Consider the following 12,878-nt stretch of genomic DNA (forward strand, 5'->3'; position numbering starts at 1 on the left):
GACCAGCAGTAGTAATTGTTGAAATTTTAATATAATTATTCTACAATCATTTTAACTTTAACATCAAATTGCTACTGACTATTAATATAAATTAAAAATGTAAAAAAAATGCACTCTGTATCAAGTGCAGCTTTATGAAAGGAATGTAAAAGAAAATTATGTATCAGACATTCTAAAAAAGTAAATAGCTACTTGTATTATGTGTCTCAAATAATACTGTATGTCTGCACTTCATCATAAATAAACATGCTAAGTCATAGTTTCTTCTTGCCTGCAAATGAAGGATGTTGGTTGACTACTCTTCTAAAGTGTACACAAGCATTCCATTAAATCCTGTTCCTTGTGAAAATAAAGTTTTTTTACGCTTTGAGTGAGCAACAATGTGGAGTTTGTTATTATAATAAGACATTTAAGGACCTTGGTAGCCAGTACCAGTTGTATTTGCAAGTAGCTCCTCAGCTTATCTTTTTTTTTAAAAAATAAAGGTACAATCATCGTTACTCATTTACTTTAAAAATTCTAAAGATGAAGAAAAGTAGCGTTTATACATACAGTCCTCATATAAATTATAAAACTCAAGTTTATTTTATAGAGTTCCATCCCCAGAAGAAGCATAAAGCACTTTTGTGGTACTTTCACTGGTAAATACTCATATCATATCATATCTATGAAACGCAACAAAGATGATATTGCATCCCAAAGCCAAAAGAGAACATTCTTCCAATGCAGTCTCTTGTGATGGATGTACTCCTTGGATTCACATAACTGCTGTGACTTGACTGGTTTTCAAATAAAGGAAATATGAAGGAATTCACCTCACCAGTTCTGTAGGTATAAGAAACATCAGTGAACAGGACGCTCATCCTGTTTGAGGTCAACAGTCTTTGGAAGACAACAAGGAGGGAATTTAAAACTATGACAGCAAAATCAAATAATAACAATAATGAGGTAAACTCCTCCAAAAAGGCCAAATGGGCTGAAGTGTCAGGAGATGGTTCGATTGTACCTGACACCCAAATGTTTCTGTAGCCACAGTTCAGCAAGCTGCATGGTAGAGGCAAACGTACTTGCTTTGGACCCTAAGCACATTTTATATTGTTTTGGATCTAAATTGGGGTCACACTGAACTGGATGAAAAATATGGACAACTCCTACTTCTTGGCTTCTGAAAACCTTCAAGCTAGATGTTATCACTTTAGTAAAAAGGTCTACATCCTCAAGTCCCCAGCCTTGAATTGAGGTATCAAATCCACCAGCTGTAAGTAGATCACTTTTGTAAATACAGGTAATTCCAAATCCATACTCCCTCCAAAATCCAGTTCTTTTTGTGAAAACAAAACTACTGTCAGCTGGAGGGTTGCCTCCATATATTACGTTCGGATCATATTGGCTAAAGATGATGGGGTAGTATACTTGTTCACCCTGAATAGTGTTATCTCTGCATCGCTGGAGGAAGTCTGATGTGAATACCAGATCAACATCACAGAATAGCAGCAAAGTGCCATTGTCAAATTGAGATGAGGCCATTTCAAGACCTAAGCCTCTAGAAAACTTTCCTGCCATTGGAATCAGGGTCATATCTGCCTTAGGATACCTAATGCTGTATTCTTTCATTAGGTCTATGTGTTTGCTGGAGTCCTGGCCTGATTCAGAGCTGAAGAGAATTATTGCCAACTTCACATTCTGCCCGGGAATCAGACAAGTCTTCTCAAAGTTATTCATAAATCTTGAGAAAATGTCAAATCTTCCTGTGAGAGGGACAAGAATATGTATTTTCTTGTCACTGCGTCCCCCAACATCTTTGGTGCCTTGGAATGATGAAGAAAATAACTTTAGAGAATTTGAAAGAAAAGAAAAAGATTGAGTGTCAGTGTTGGTATCTTCTAGGAGGCTTCTTATATCTAGCTCTTCCACTTCTTTGAAGAAAGGTTTGCTAAACAATTGCTGAAGGTAAGCATGGCGTCGAACTGGAACTGTAACTTTTCTTCCTTTGTGTCTTTTGTACAAAAGCAGTAAATCAAGAATGTATTCTACTCCATGCAGAGGGTCCACTCTGCGGTAGCCATACTGTATTTCCTTGAAATCAATGAGCCTTCCTCTAGATCTAGAGTTCTCATTTATCATTTCCATGACTTGCATCACAGTGTCATCCAGTGCAGCCCGAAGGACACTACTCAGGCTTTGCCGAGGTGGCTGGTTCTCCACCATTGAGTAAAGAAATTTTCCTGTCAGGAACTCCCACTCAATGACTTCATCCCTTTCACGTGGCTGGAAATGACTGAAAGATGGCATCAGTCCCAGTTGCTGATCTTCCTTACTTACTTCACTGTTACTGAGCTTACTCATCAGAGCGCTTTCCCTGTGCAGCTGGATGGTTTGATAGCGCAGTTCAGAAATTTTGCGACTTAGTATGTAATTGTGTAGTCTGTATTGGTATGCTGGTCTTTTGTTTGGATGAAGTGTTATGGCTGTGTGAATCTTGCTGTTGTGAAGATCTTGAATGTAACCCTTGCGGTTGTGTTCGTAGTTTTCATGGAACAATTGCTGCATCTACCAAAAGACAGAGGAAAAAAAAAAACCCCGACAATAAGTGGAAGCATTTCTACCCACGAAAGCACATGTATTGGTATTGATCATTACTAATTCTTACAGACCATGGCTACTTTTACGCACTGAATTTTATGAAGTAGGAATTATCCGCATTGTTTCAACACTAACCAAATATCGTCCTCTAATTAAACAGAAGGGCAGATACTTTGGGTTTATCTTAATCTAACTGCAAAACTAAATGAAACTCTTAACCAAAGGTCTATAAGTAATAGTTCTGAGCATCCAGGTACAGGCTGAATGCTGCTATGCATGAAACACCAAGCCTTCACCTACATCTAAACCCTTATTAGCACAGATCAGTTAGCAACACTGATGAAGTTTTAAAGAGAACTTTGGATTTCTGTCTGTTGAACACAGAGCTAATTGTGTTGCCTACACAGGTATTCCAACAGATAGTGCTACTTAGTTCAAAAACTGAATAGACTTCATTTCAATAATTATTTTTCTTTCCATGCAAGGAATTCAATGACTGAAGTATAACCATTGGAACATGTGTATTGGCAGGGGTACATATAATAGACTACATATAGATCATGCTAGTATAACTCCCCCTGAGTATTTCCAGTGTATTTCTGTGGCAAGAAAAGACTTTCTGCTTCTGCCAAATTAGTAATTGTAATGTCTTCTAAATAGTGAATAGAGGCATTTTATGGCTGAAGCACAGGTCTAGGTTTTAAAGTATCTGGCCTTTATACTTTTCTGTGCTAACAGCTGAACTACGAGCAAACCAAAAAACCTTTTCTGACTCGGTTTCTTCCCTAAAAGAAAACTTAGCTCATTATTAATTTAATGCGATTAGTATTTATTCTTACAGAGAAAATGACATGGAGGAGTAAAATTTTAACGTCATAAAAACATTTAAGATCCACTACATTTGTTAAGGTAACACCAACTAACTCGGCAAAACAGAATTATTTCCCATGCACAGCAGGTAAATCAGAAGATGCTGTTCTTTTTCATCTGCAAACAGATTGGTCTGTAATTAACACATAATTAAAATGTGCTAATTAGATAGAAAATGTTCAAAGAAGTGTTGTGAGTTTTGAGTTGAATATTAAGGTTTTTCTTTTATGCACTGAGGAAATCAAGAGAGGTGAGGGTAGATGACATGATGTCTCAGACTCAATACCTTTAGCACATCTTACTTAAATTCTTTCTGTAACAGAGGTTTTGCTACTAGAAGTAATGTTAAGCATGGGGCAATAAATGTAAAATAACTCTTAATAAATCTAAGAACCATGATAATGATTTAAAATCCATTAGCATGTATGAGAAATACACATTCACATATTTAGAAAAAGAGAATTTTAATAGAAAACTTCTGGAATCTCCTTCCCATACATTCAGACCCCAAATGAGTTTGCCTAACAAATAGTTACAAGTATTAGTCTGATCAGCATTTTTGAGGCTATAGTCACATAACACAGAGAAAAGCAACTGCCTATTTCTGAGAACTACCTTAAGCTATCTTAAAGTTGCCTTCAATAAAACAGATACATCTATTATACTACAGTGAGAGTGAGCATGAAAAAAAAAAAGACAAACCCATACATCTTACAAAAATACTCAAATCTCCTTACTCCTGCCTAAAGCTGTCTGAGCCCTATCTTGGGACATAGGTAGTTTACTTGTCACATGAGATGAGATGATGAGGTGAGATGAGATGAAATGAGACAATATGAGATGATATGTGATGAGATGAACCAGGGACATGAGTGTCTGGGTGATTTCCTTGCTATCAGAGAATAGGAACCAACATCATCAGTCAGAATAAAGTGCTGATAAAATTGAAATATGTTTCTTCTTTGGAAGAATCATTTTCCCATCTCCTTCTGAGTAATGAAAAAAAAGATCAGCTGATCAGGTGAGATTTCCACCTCTCTAGTTATAAGTCACACTCCCTTTCTGCCCCCTTTTATTTAAAGCAGTCTACAGAGTGCTCCGCAAGATGACTGTGCTTTTGTATTCTCTGCTTTTTCTAGAAAAAGTTGAATCCATGATTTTTCACATTTAGAATTTCATATTAACATCCCTTCACAGGAAAATAAGATAAAGAAATGCACAATGTTGAAAATAAAAGAAAGCAGGGGAGGCTGTTTGGTTGCTGAATAGTAACTTGTAGTACCTGAATTTTCATAGCATCCTTCCCCAGAAACCCTGACACTTCACTCTTTCCTAAATCATCTAACTATAAAGAATCATTTGAGCTTTTCTCCGTCCACAAAGAGGAATGCTATTTGAAAAACCCCATTAACTACCTTTACACATTTAACTTGTAGTACCTGAATTTTCACAGTAAATTTTATTTAAAGTAGTATAATGTATTATACCCAAAAGATTTTTAACAGGTAAAAATTACTGTAAAACTAAATGCTGTTCTACTACTGTGCAAATTCCTCTGTAACTTTTGACTTTACAAGCTCAGCATCAGAGCAGATTCACTAGCAGCACTCATCTAATAAGAATTATCTATTAACATAAATACTGCATTTTTATTATTTTCCAATTTCACATGCCTTGGTTTATTAGATATGCTTCACCGAGATCATAGCAAGAGGATGTATTCCATTATACTAATGATTTTGCTTTTGATAATTAGCAACAGATTAACAACAGCATTGAAAAAAAAAGAATCAACTGTAATAGAATATTATCACGCATACACAATCCATTTTAAATGATGTTACTGAACACTTTTTATAGATCTTAATACAGAGAAAGCAGTTCAGAACAAATATGACAGTGAGATCATAAACTCTTCTGAAGACAGCAGGTTTTTCACCTAGGTGCTATGCAGAAATTTGTTTTGAATATTGCAACACAAAAATGTCTCTCACAACTCAAATTATTAACATCTAGATGAAAGCAATTCAATATAACACAAATTTTGCTTTGAAATTTCCAAGCAAGGTGGTCAAGCCTTTCCTTAGAGGGCAAAGGGAAACATGATTAGGATTCCTAGAGAAAGGATGTGCAAGGACCTGAATTGATCAATATAGTCACAAGTGATCTGGAATAGGACGTGATTTGGGAGGTGGCAAGTTTTACTGAATACAAATTAAAAATATTCAGCATGGTAAAATAAACCTGCCTGAAAAAATTCTCATGATTTAGAATGGCTTGGTAATGAAACAGTGGAATAAATCCTGTGTAGATCAATGCAAAGCATATGTGAAGAGGGCAGTCCTAATCATACCTGAAGAATGTCAGACTGTTTGCAAGCTGTCAAAACTCTGGAAAGAGAGCCTAGTTACACAGTAGGCAGTTCTGTGCAAGTGTAAAATTAATATTCAGTAGTGATGAAAGGAAAAGCAAATAGCATAAGGACAAGTCTAGAGTGAATTAGAAATACCATCATATAGTTGTGTCCATAGAACACTTTAATATTGAAGACTGTGGGCAAGTACCTTGTCAATATTGTGATGTCCATCTGAAATTGTTAATATATGGATAGAAAGGTACTAACCAAGGCCTCCAGGTGATCACAGATCAGTAGAGGAAGGGAAGAATAGAATGGAAGTGAGTAATGCAAAGAGGGCCAACCCCAAGATCCATAAAGTCAGGGGCACCATAAGGATAGGAATAGTCCCCATCTCTTCTCACATAAAGAACTATGACACATAGAATGATGCTCTCAAGATTCAAAACCAGAAAAGGAAACACTCATGTAACTCAACCACAGAATTTAAAGGCACAGCAAGCTGTTGATGTAAAATTTTGCATGGCTTCAAAGTGTGAGCCAACAGCTTAGTGACTTTCATAATTGCTATGTTAAACATGGAGGTACACTTTCTCCGCAACATTGCTATAATGCAGAGTCCTCAAGCCCCGGGTAAAACTACATCACAATATGTCTTTTTTGTGTTAAACTCCTGCCTTGCCGACTTCTACTGGTTACTGAAGAGAGACTGCTTTTCCAATGAACATTTAGTCTGATATGATGCAACCATTTTACATTCACTGAAAGCAGCAACTGGCAGAAGTTGTCTTCAATTCTGTATAATGCATAGAAGCAAAACATTTTTTTTCCATATTGCACGACTTTTGTGACTTCCCTGAAGAGTCTACTGTCTTCTGAACAATTTTTAGAGCACAACTAGTGGCATAGTTGGGAAGTCTTTTTATGCCAGCTGAAACTAGAGGTTGGCAAGAAGTGTGAATAATCTAATCATGCTCCGAGGAGCTCTGAACTGCAAGCAGGAATAAATAAATAAGCAGAAACAAATTAGAACAAGACAATGCTCTATTACAGTGGCAGAAAAATACAATAGCTAATACGTAAGCACAATGTAATTTGCATTGCAAGCTCTGAAATCATTGTAATCTCCATGATTTACTGATATAATAAAAAATGAAAGTTCTTATTACATGTACACAAAACCAACCTACTTTATTATTGCAAGACTATCAAATATTAAAAGATCGATTGCAAATGGTGCTTTCTAAATTAATACAATTTTTCTTCGAGCATTGTTTAGGAACCACTTCTTTCATATAGCAGAAGACTTGGAACTTAATCCTCCATCCACCCTAGCTCTTCCTGAATCTACAGTAGTACTTTTAGTAGACCTTTTAATCTTAACTGGACTTTCAGTAAATTTAGAGATAAGATGAACAGGAGCTATTCCCATATTTTCTTCACTCTACTCTTTAGACTTTAGCTCTCTTAAAAATGGACCTATTCACTATTTCCAGTGACTTCAAGGGGCGTTTCATCCCTATGAAGAACACACGTAAAATTTACTGTGATGAAATTATATTGCTTGGCTGAACAGCAGCAAGCTGAGTACCTTAATCGAGGGACTAGTTCAAAAAATTAAGAATTCAGGTAAATACATGCAGATTAAGTTGTTCTCAGTAATGTATGCTATAATGAAATGCAACACTAATTTCTGGACAAGAAAACAGATTTCACCAGGTAATTTAGTACTGGGTTTGCATGGCAAGGTTTTAGTAGCTGAGGGGCTACAGGGTGGCTGCTGCAAGAAACTGCTAGACTCTTACCATAGGTCTGACAAAATCAATACCAGCTGGCTCAAAGACAGACCTGCCACCGGCCAAGGCTGAGGTAGCACCTCTAGGATAACACAGTTAAAAAGTGGTGGGGAGGGAAGCAGAAATTGCAGCCAAAGAGAAGAGTGAAAAGATGTGAGAGAAAACTCCCTCTCTCTCCATCGCTGGTGATGGCTGTTCCTCAGGTCCTTTGTCTGTAAACTCTGCCACAAATGTGGATTTTCATTTTATTCCTGCACTGAAGAAAGATGCCTGCTATTTGATAGCCAGCACCCCATTTGAAGATTTAAGAAATTGAAGCCTTGGTTTCTGAGTAAACTGTTCCACCTCAGGGAGAAAGGAGAGTTGAAAGCTGTTCACTACTTTCTAGTATAATAAATCAGATCTGCAAGAACTGTGTCAAATGTGTTCTCTTTGACTATTTTTTTTCTTGTCTGAGCTTGCTGACAGTTAGCATTTATTCCAAATCAGTTCTTTTCACTTGGAGTTTTCCTAAAAACAGGATGTCCTTTTAATAGCTTTGTATAATGTTCTAAGAATTTTAAGCTGCAAAACATAGTACAGCAGTATCTATATAGATAATTTAGAAGATATAATTCTTCACATACTGAATTTCTATCTTTAGACTGTAAATGTTACGACGATTGTTCTAGGAACAGCAAGCAGTACAGTAAAATGCTCTCATGCCAAGCCCTTAAATAATTTGCTGTGATCAAGGTGAAAAAAATGGATTTTCACTCCAAATATTAAGATCTAGATTTAAATTATTTCTTTTTTTAGATAGATACTATGAGAATTGATTAATAAGTGGTATCTCACACAATTTAATATATAATTCATAGCTTTCATTCAGCATTTTAGAAACAATAAAATGCTCTTACAGCATTTGTATCAAGTCCTTAAAATATTTGATCTTTAACCTAACATGCCTAATTTTATTATGATAGTCTACCAGTTATCTATAATCTGTATTATCTACGCTCTGTAAGAATCAATAGCTTTTTTATGTACTTGCGTTATTACATGCAGAATTAATACCATTTTTTCTTTAAAGCATTGTAAAATTGTACGACAAAAGTAACCTTTAATGACTTAGAGGAAAAAAAAATACTTATTCAGTGTAAGTCACTAAAACCTCCCTAAGGTTTACATACAGCATACCATCAGAGCATTTAAAAATATTTCTACCTACAAAACATACACTTTTTAATAAACAGTTGACAGAAATGCTTAAATGTTAACTTCAAGGAGCAAAAGAAGAGGAAAGTTACTTTGCCAACATCTTACCCTTAAGGGTAGTCCATTTCTGAAGCTATTTTGCAATCATAGTGTATAATAAAATTTAAAAAATAAATTTTAATAATAACAATATTTTAATTATTACTATGGAATTATTTATCGAAGGAAATAACAGTTAAAATTAACAGTATTAATACATGTATTTTGAAATATGTAAGTATTTTTGCTTAGTGATCTTAACCTGTCCCTTTCTCACTACGTGACAGATTTGGCAATACCTTAGTGATAAGATTAAAATTTGTTATTAACCTCCAATGCTTCAGCTGAAAAAAAATGGAAGCAAATCTTTAAAGGTCACATATTTAGCCAGAAATATAAAATTCTGGTTTTTGAATTAAGGAAAAAAGATGAAAGGGTGATTTGATGACTGATTATCTTCTCTGAATTTGTGTGTCTTCTGAAACAAGCTAGTATATTTTTTTGATGATGAACTTTACTAAAACGAGTAGCTGTGCATCTGAACACTAATTATTCTTGTATGCGCATTAAGAGCACAAAAGCTGATTGCACATATACAAAATATATAGAAACTGTAAACTTGAAATTTTTTTTGAAATGTTTTATGTGTAATGTCACAGTTGGACTAGCAACATACCCTATTAAGTGGGATTACTCCAGAAGGAATTTTTACTGAAAAATTTCCCTTTTGCTACAAAGAAAAAATTCATGGGGAAGTCTATCATTTTCATGACAAGTTGGGTTTTTTGAGCTTTAGATTTTCTGACTGTGTGTTTTATTACATAGAATTTGGGAACATTTTGAGGCTTGTGACATATGATATGGATGTTCCCTGGACCTGTGTGTATCAAGCAGCTAGTATGTGCTTGCCTGTAATCATTGCCAACAACCTACAATGAACGCATGTTGTCTTTTCCATTCTCATGTTGCCAGCAGCACTCATATGTCTATATTCAGCACCCTCTCAGGAAAGAAAACCAGACTTTCAAAGAAACCATCCAAATCTTGAAAATTAGCATGCTCAACATTTTTTAGCATGGATATATTCAGCACAGTAAGAAGACTGAAGATCTCTGCAATGCTACACCAGAAAGTAGTTTGTTCTAAAGATGTATGAAGATGTACAGGACAGTATTTCACAGATACTTGGCTAGAGCTCTTCCTAAATAGAAAAACTGCAGTCCTTTCTGCTCTTCATTTGTAGACCAACCTTCTTGTATCATCCATTTGAGAGCCTTCATCCATCCAGCCTCATTTCACGTTAACTAAAAGAGGCTGGTGCCAGGGAATTAACATCCTATAGTGGGCCTAATATCATGTTGCCTGACTGTGCTTCATGCCATTACTTCACTCCTATCATACAAGCTAACACAAAGACAAAGGCTAAGCACATGATCTGTACTCCTGTCACATCATCAGAAATGGGAGAGTAACTCCCTCTACTCACTATCCTGCTACACACAAGGCAGAAAACCTCTATCACTGAATAAAGTACAGGAAGGTTTTATTCTGTGCCTCAATTTCACAGCGTGATATAAAAATTTAATGTAACTTTATGCCTTTATGCTTCAAGTACTCTGAGTGGGAAATCTTAATACAGTGGAATAAAAAATTTATATAGCAAGACAAAGCAGCCCTCTACATGCCCCTGCCCCTGTAACACCACTAGCTATAAACAGCATGAGGTTCCCGTCTCATAAAAAATCCTTATACAGCAGTATTCTTTTACAGGTCCTAATCCTCCTTACTGGGAGATGAGCATCTCTGCAGACTACTTCTCTGGTATTTATGACTTCCCTTGGAAAATAAATCTAACTGAAGCATCTGCACGCCTGCACCTTACTTAACCTGCTAACAACTACATGTCATCCTGAGAGGGATCTGGGGGGTCTTGGTTGACAGCAAGTTATACATGAGCCAGCAGTGTGCCCAGGCAGTCAGAATGGCCAACTGCATCCTGAGGTACGTCAGGCATGGCATTGCCAGTTGGTCCAGGGAGGGGATTGTTCCACTCTACACTGCGCTGGTGCAGCCTCACCTTGAATACTGAGTGCAGTTTTGGGGGCAACAGAATTAGAGGGACACAAAACTACTGGAGAGTGTCCAGACCAGGGCAGGATATGTCTAATATAAGTGAGAAGGGAAAAAAAAATCTTGAAAGAGGAATTCCATTATTATAAACCAGATGGAGACATTTTCTTGAAAGTATTCTGCATGTAACCTGCTACCAACTCTTGCCATCATTAAGCTGTGACTCTGTTGAGCCTTGCAGTGAAACCTGGACAGATTTTAGAGCTAGGTAATCACCAAGAGCATGAAATTTAACAAGGGCACATGCTGGATTCTGCATCTGGGAAGGGGCAACCCTGGCTGCACATACAGACTGGGGGATCAGAGGCTGGATGCCAGCCATGTGGAGAGGGATTTGGTGGTCTTGGTCAACAGCAAGTTAAACATGAGCCATGAGTTAAACAAGAGTGGAGAGTGTCCAGAGCAAGGCAATGAGGATGGGGAAGGGTCTGGAGGAAAAGATGTGAGAGGAAAGGCTGAAGTCCCTTGGTTTCTTCAGCGTGCAGAAAAGGAGGCTGAGGGGAGAACTCATCATGGTCTATGGCTTCCTGATGAGGGGGAGCAAGGGAGCGGACACTGATTTCCTCTCTTTGGTGACCAGTGATGGAACCCAAGGGAATGGTATGAAGCTGTGACAGGGAAGGTTTGGGTTGGATATTAGGAAGAGGTTCCTTATTGAGAGGGTGGTTGAGCACTCCCCAGGGAATGTGGTCACAGCACTGAGCTTGACTGAGTTAAAGAAACATCTGGATGATGCACTCAGCCCCATTCTCTGACTTGTCTGGCCCTGTGTGGAGCCAGGAGTTAGACTTGATGATCCTTATGGGTCCCTTCCAACTCAGGGTATTCTATGATACTACGATTCTATACAGAAAAGGTACATCATATGTTGCTCTGGTGGAGCTCAAAAGGTCTTCTTCAAGTCATTCAGTCATAAGTATCCTTCCTTCTGAAGTAATTCAGCAATACAAATGTTGAAGAAAATGCTAAGAAAAAAATTACAATTTTTGATTCATTTGAAGAAAAAGAAAATACTAAAAACTCAAGCTTCAGGGCTACAAACCCTGAGATCTAAGTGTTGAGGTAAATTGCTTTAAAGCAGAAACACTACTCTGCTTCACTAGTGGGTCACGTTCCTAGCTAAACAAAATGTTCTAAATGAAAGCAATCACTTGCATTTAATATTCACAGTATATTTATCATTATAGCCTACAAAAGGAAATGCTCTGAGATATTACATAACAGTGCAGATAACTATAGGGGCAGAAAAAGGGTTTCCTCATCTTGTTTGTCTGGGTTTTTTAATAAGTATTGCTGTTTGAGGATAAAATTTCAGGCTAAAATGAAGCCAGAACAGTCTCCGAAAAACCCATGAAGGTGATAATAGAAGTTAGTAAGAATGAGCCATTAAAAAAAAAAAAGTCCTAATAGAAAGCATCAGAAGAGGATGCCAACCTGTTCTGGGGAATAATGAAGGCCAATTCATTTATATGACCAAGCAAGGGATGGGAAAGTCAGGTACACAAGAAGGAATTTGTCTATCAGAAAACACATAGAACAATGCAGTGTGCCAGCGTATTTCTTCTCCATTACTAAAACATATGTGAACAGTAAAGGGAAATAAGTCAGGGAACTGTACATGGTGCTTGTTTTGTTGGTAACTGTACATTCATTACCTCAACAAGTGAATACTAATGATGTGCTCCTAACAACATTTCTACATTGTCATGTATACACCCACCTACCCCCACTGTGAAATAAAGCTGTACTATGAATGCTCATACAGCTAGAATTGGGAGACTTAGCAATAGGGGACCATGAGAAATAAGCAGCTATTTCTAATATAGAAAGGTTGTTAGAGAAGATCAGCCTCAAAGCCATCTGGGACTGCTAGCAGGAGCAGTGCTGGTCCGTAACTGAAATGCCAG

The 12,878-nt window shown here is 36.9% G+C and overlaps 1 protein-coding gene across 1 annotated transcript in view; it reads right to left on the bottom strand.

The window, feature by feature from the left end:
* Positions 1 to 984: 984 nt before the first annotated feature.
* CHSY3 (chondroitin sulfate synthase 3) overlaps positions 985 to 12,878 on the bottom strand; it is a gene marked incomplete at both ends in the record, with an annotated part of 151,668 nt that continues 139,774 nt past the window's right edge. Inside the window, one exon of the mRNA XM_084278600.1 lies at positions 985 to 2,550. Within this exon, the coding sequence (XP_084134726.1) occupies positions 985 to 2,550 (1,566 nt within the window). The remainder of the gene's footprint in view (positions 2,551 to 12,878) is intronic.

Source organism: Gallinula chloropus (genome assembly GCF_964237585.1).
Source record: "Gallinula chloropus genome assembly, chromosome: Z".
Classification (NCBI taxonomy): domain Eukaryota; kingdom Metazoa; phylum Chordata; class Aves; order Gruiformes; family Rallidae; genus Gallinula; species Gallinula chloropus.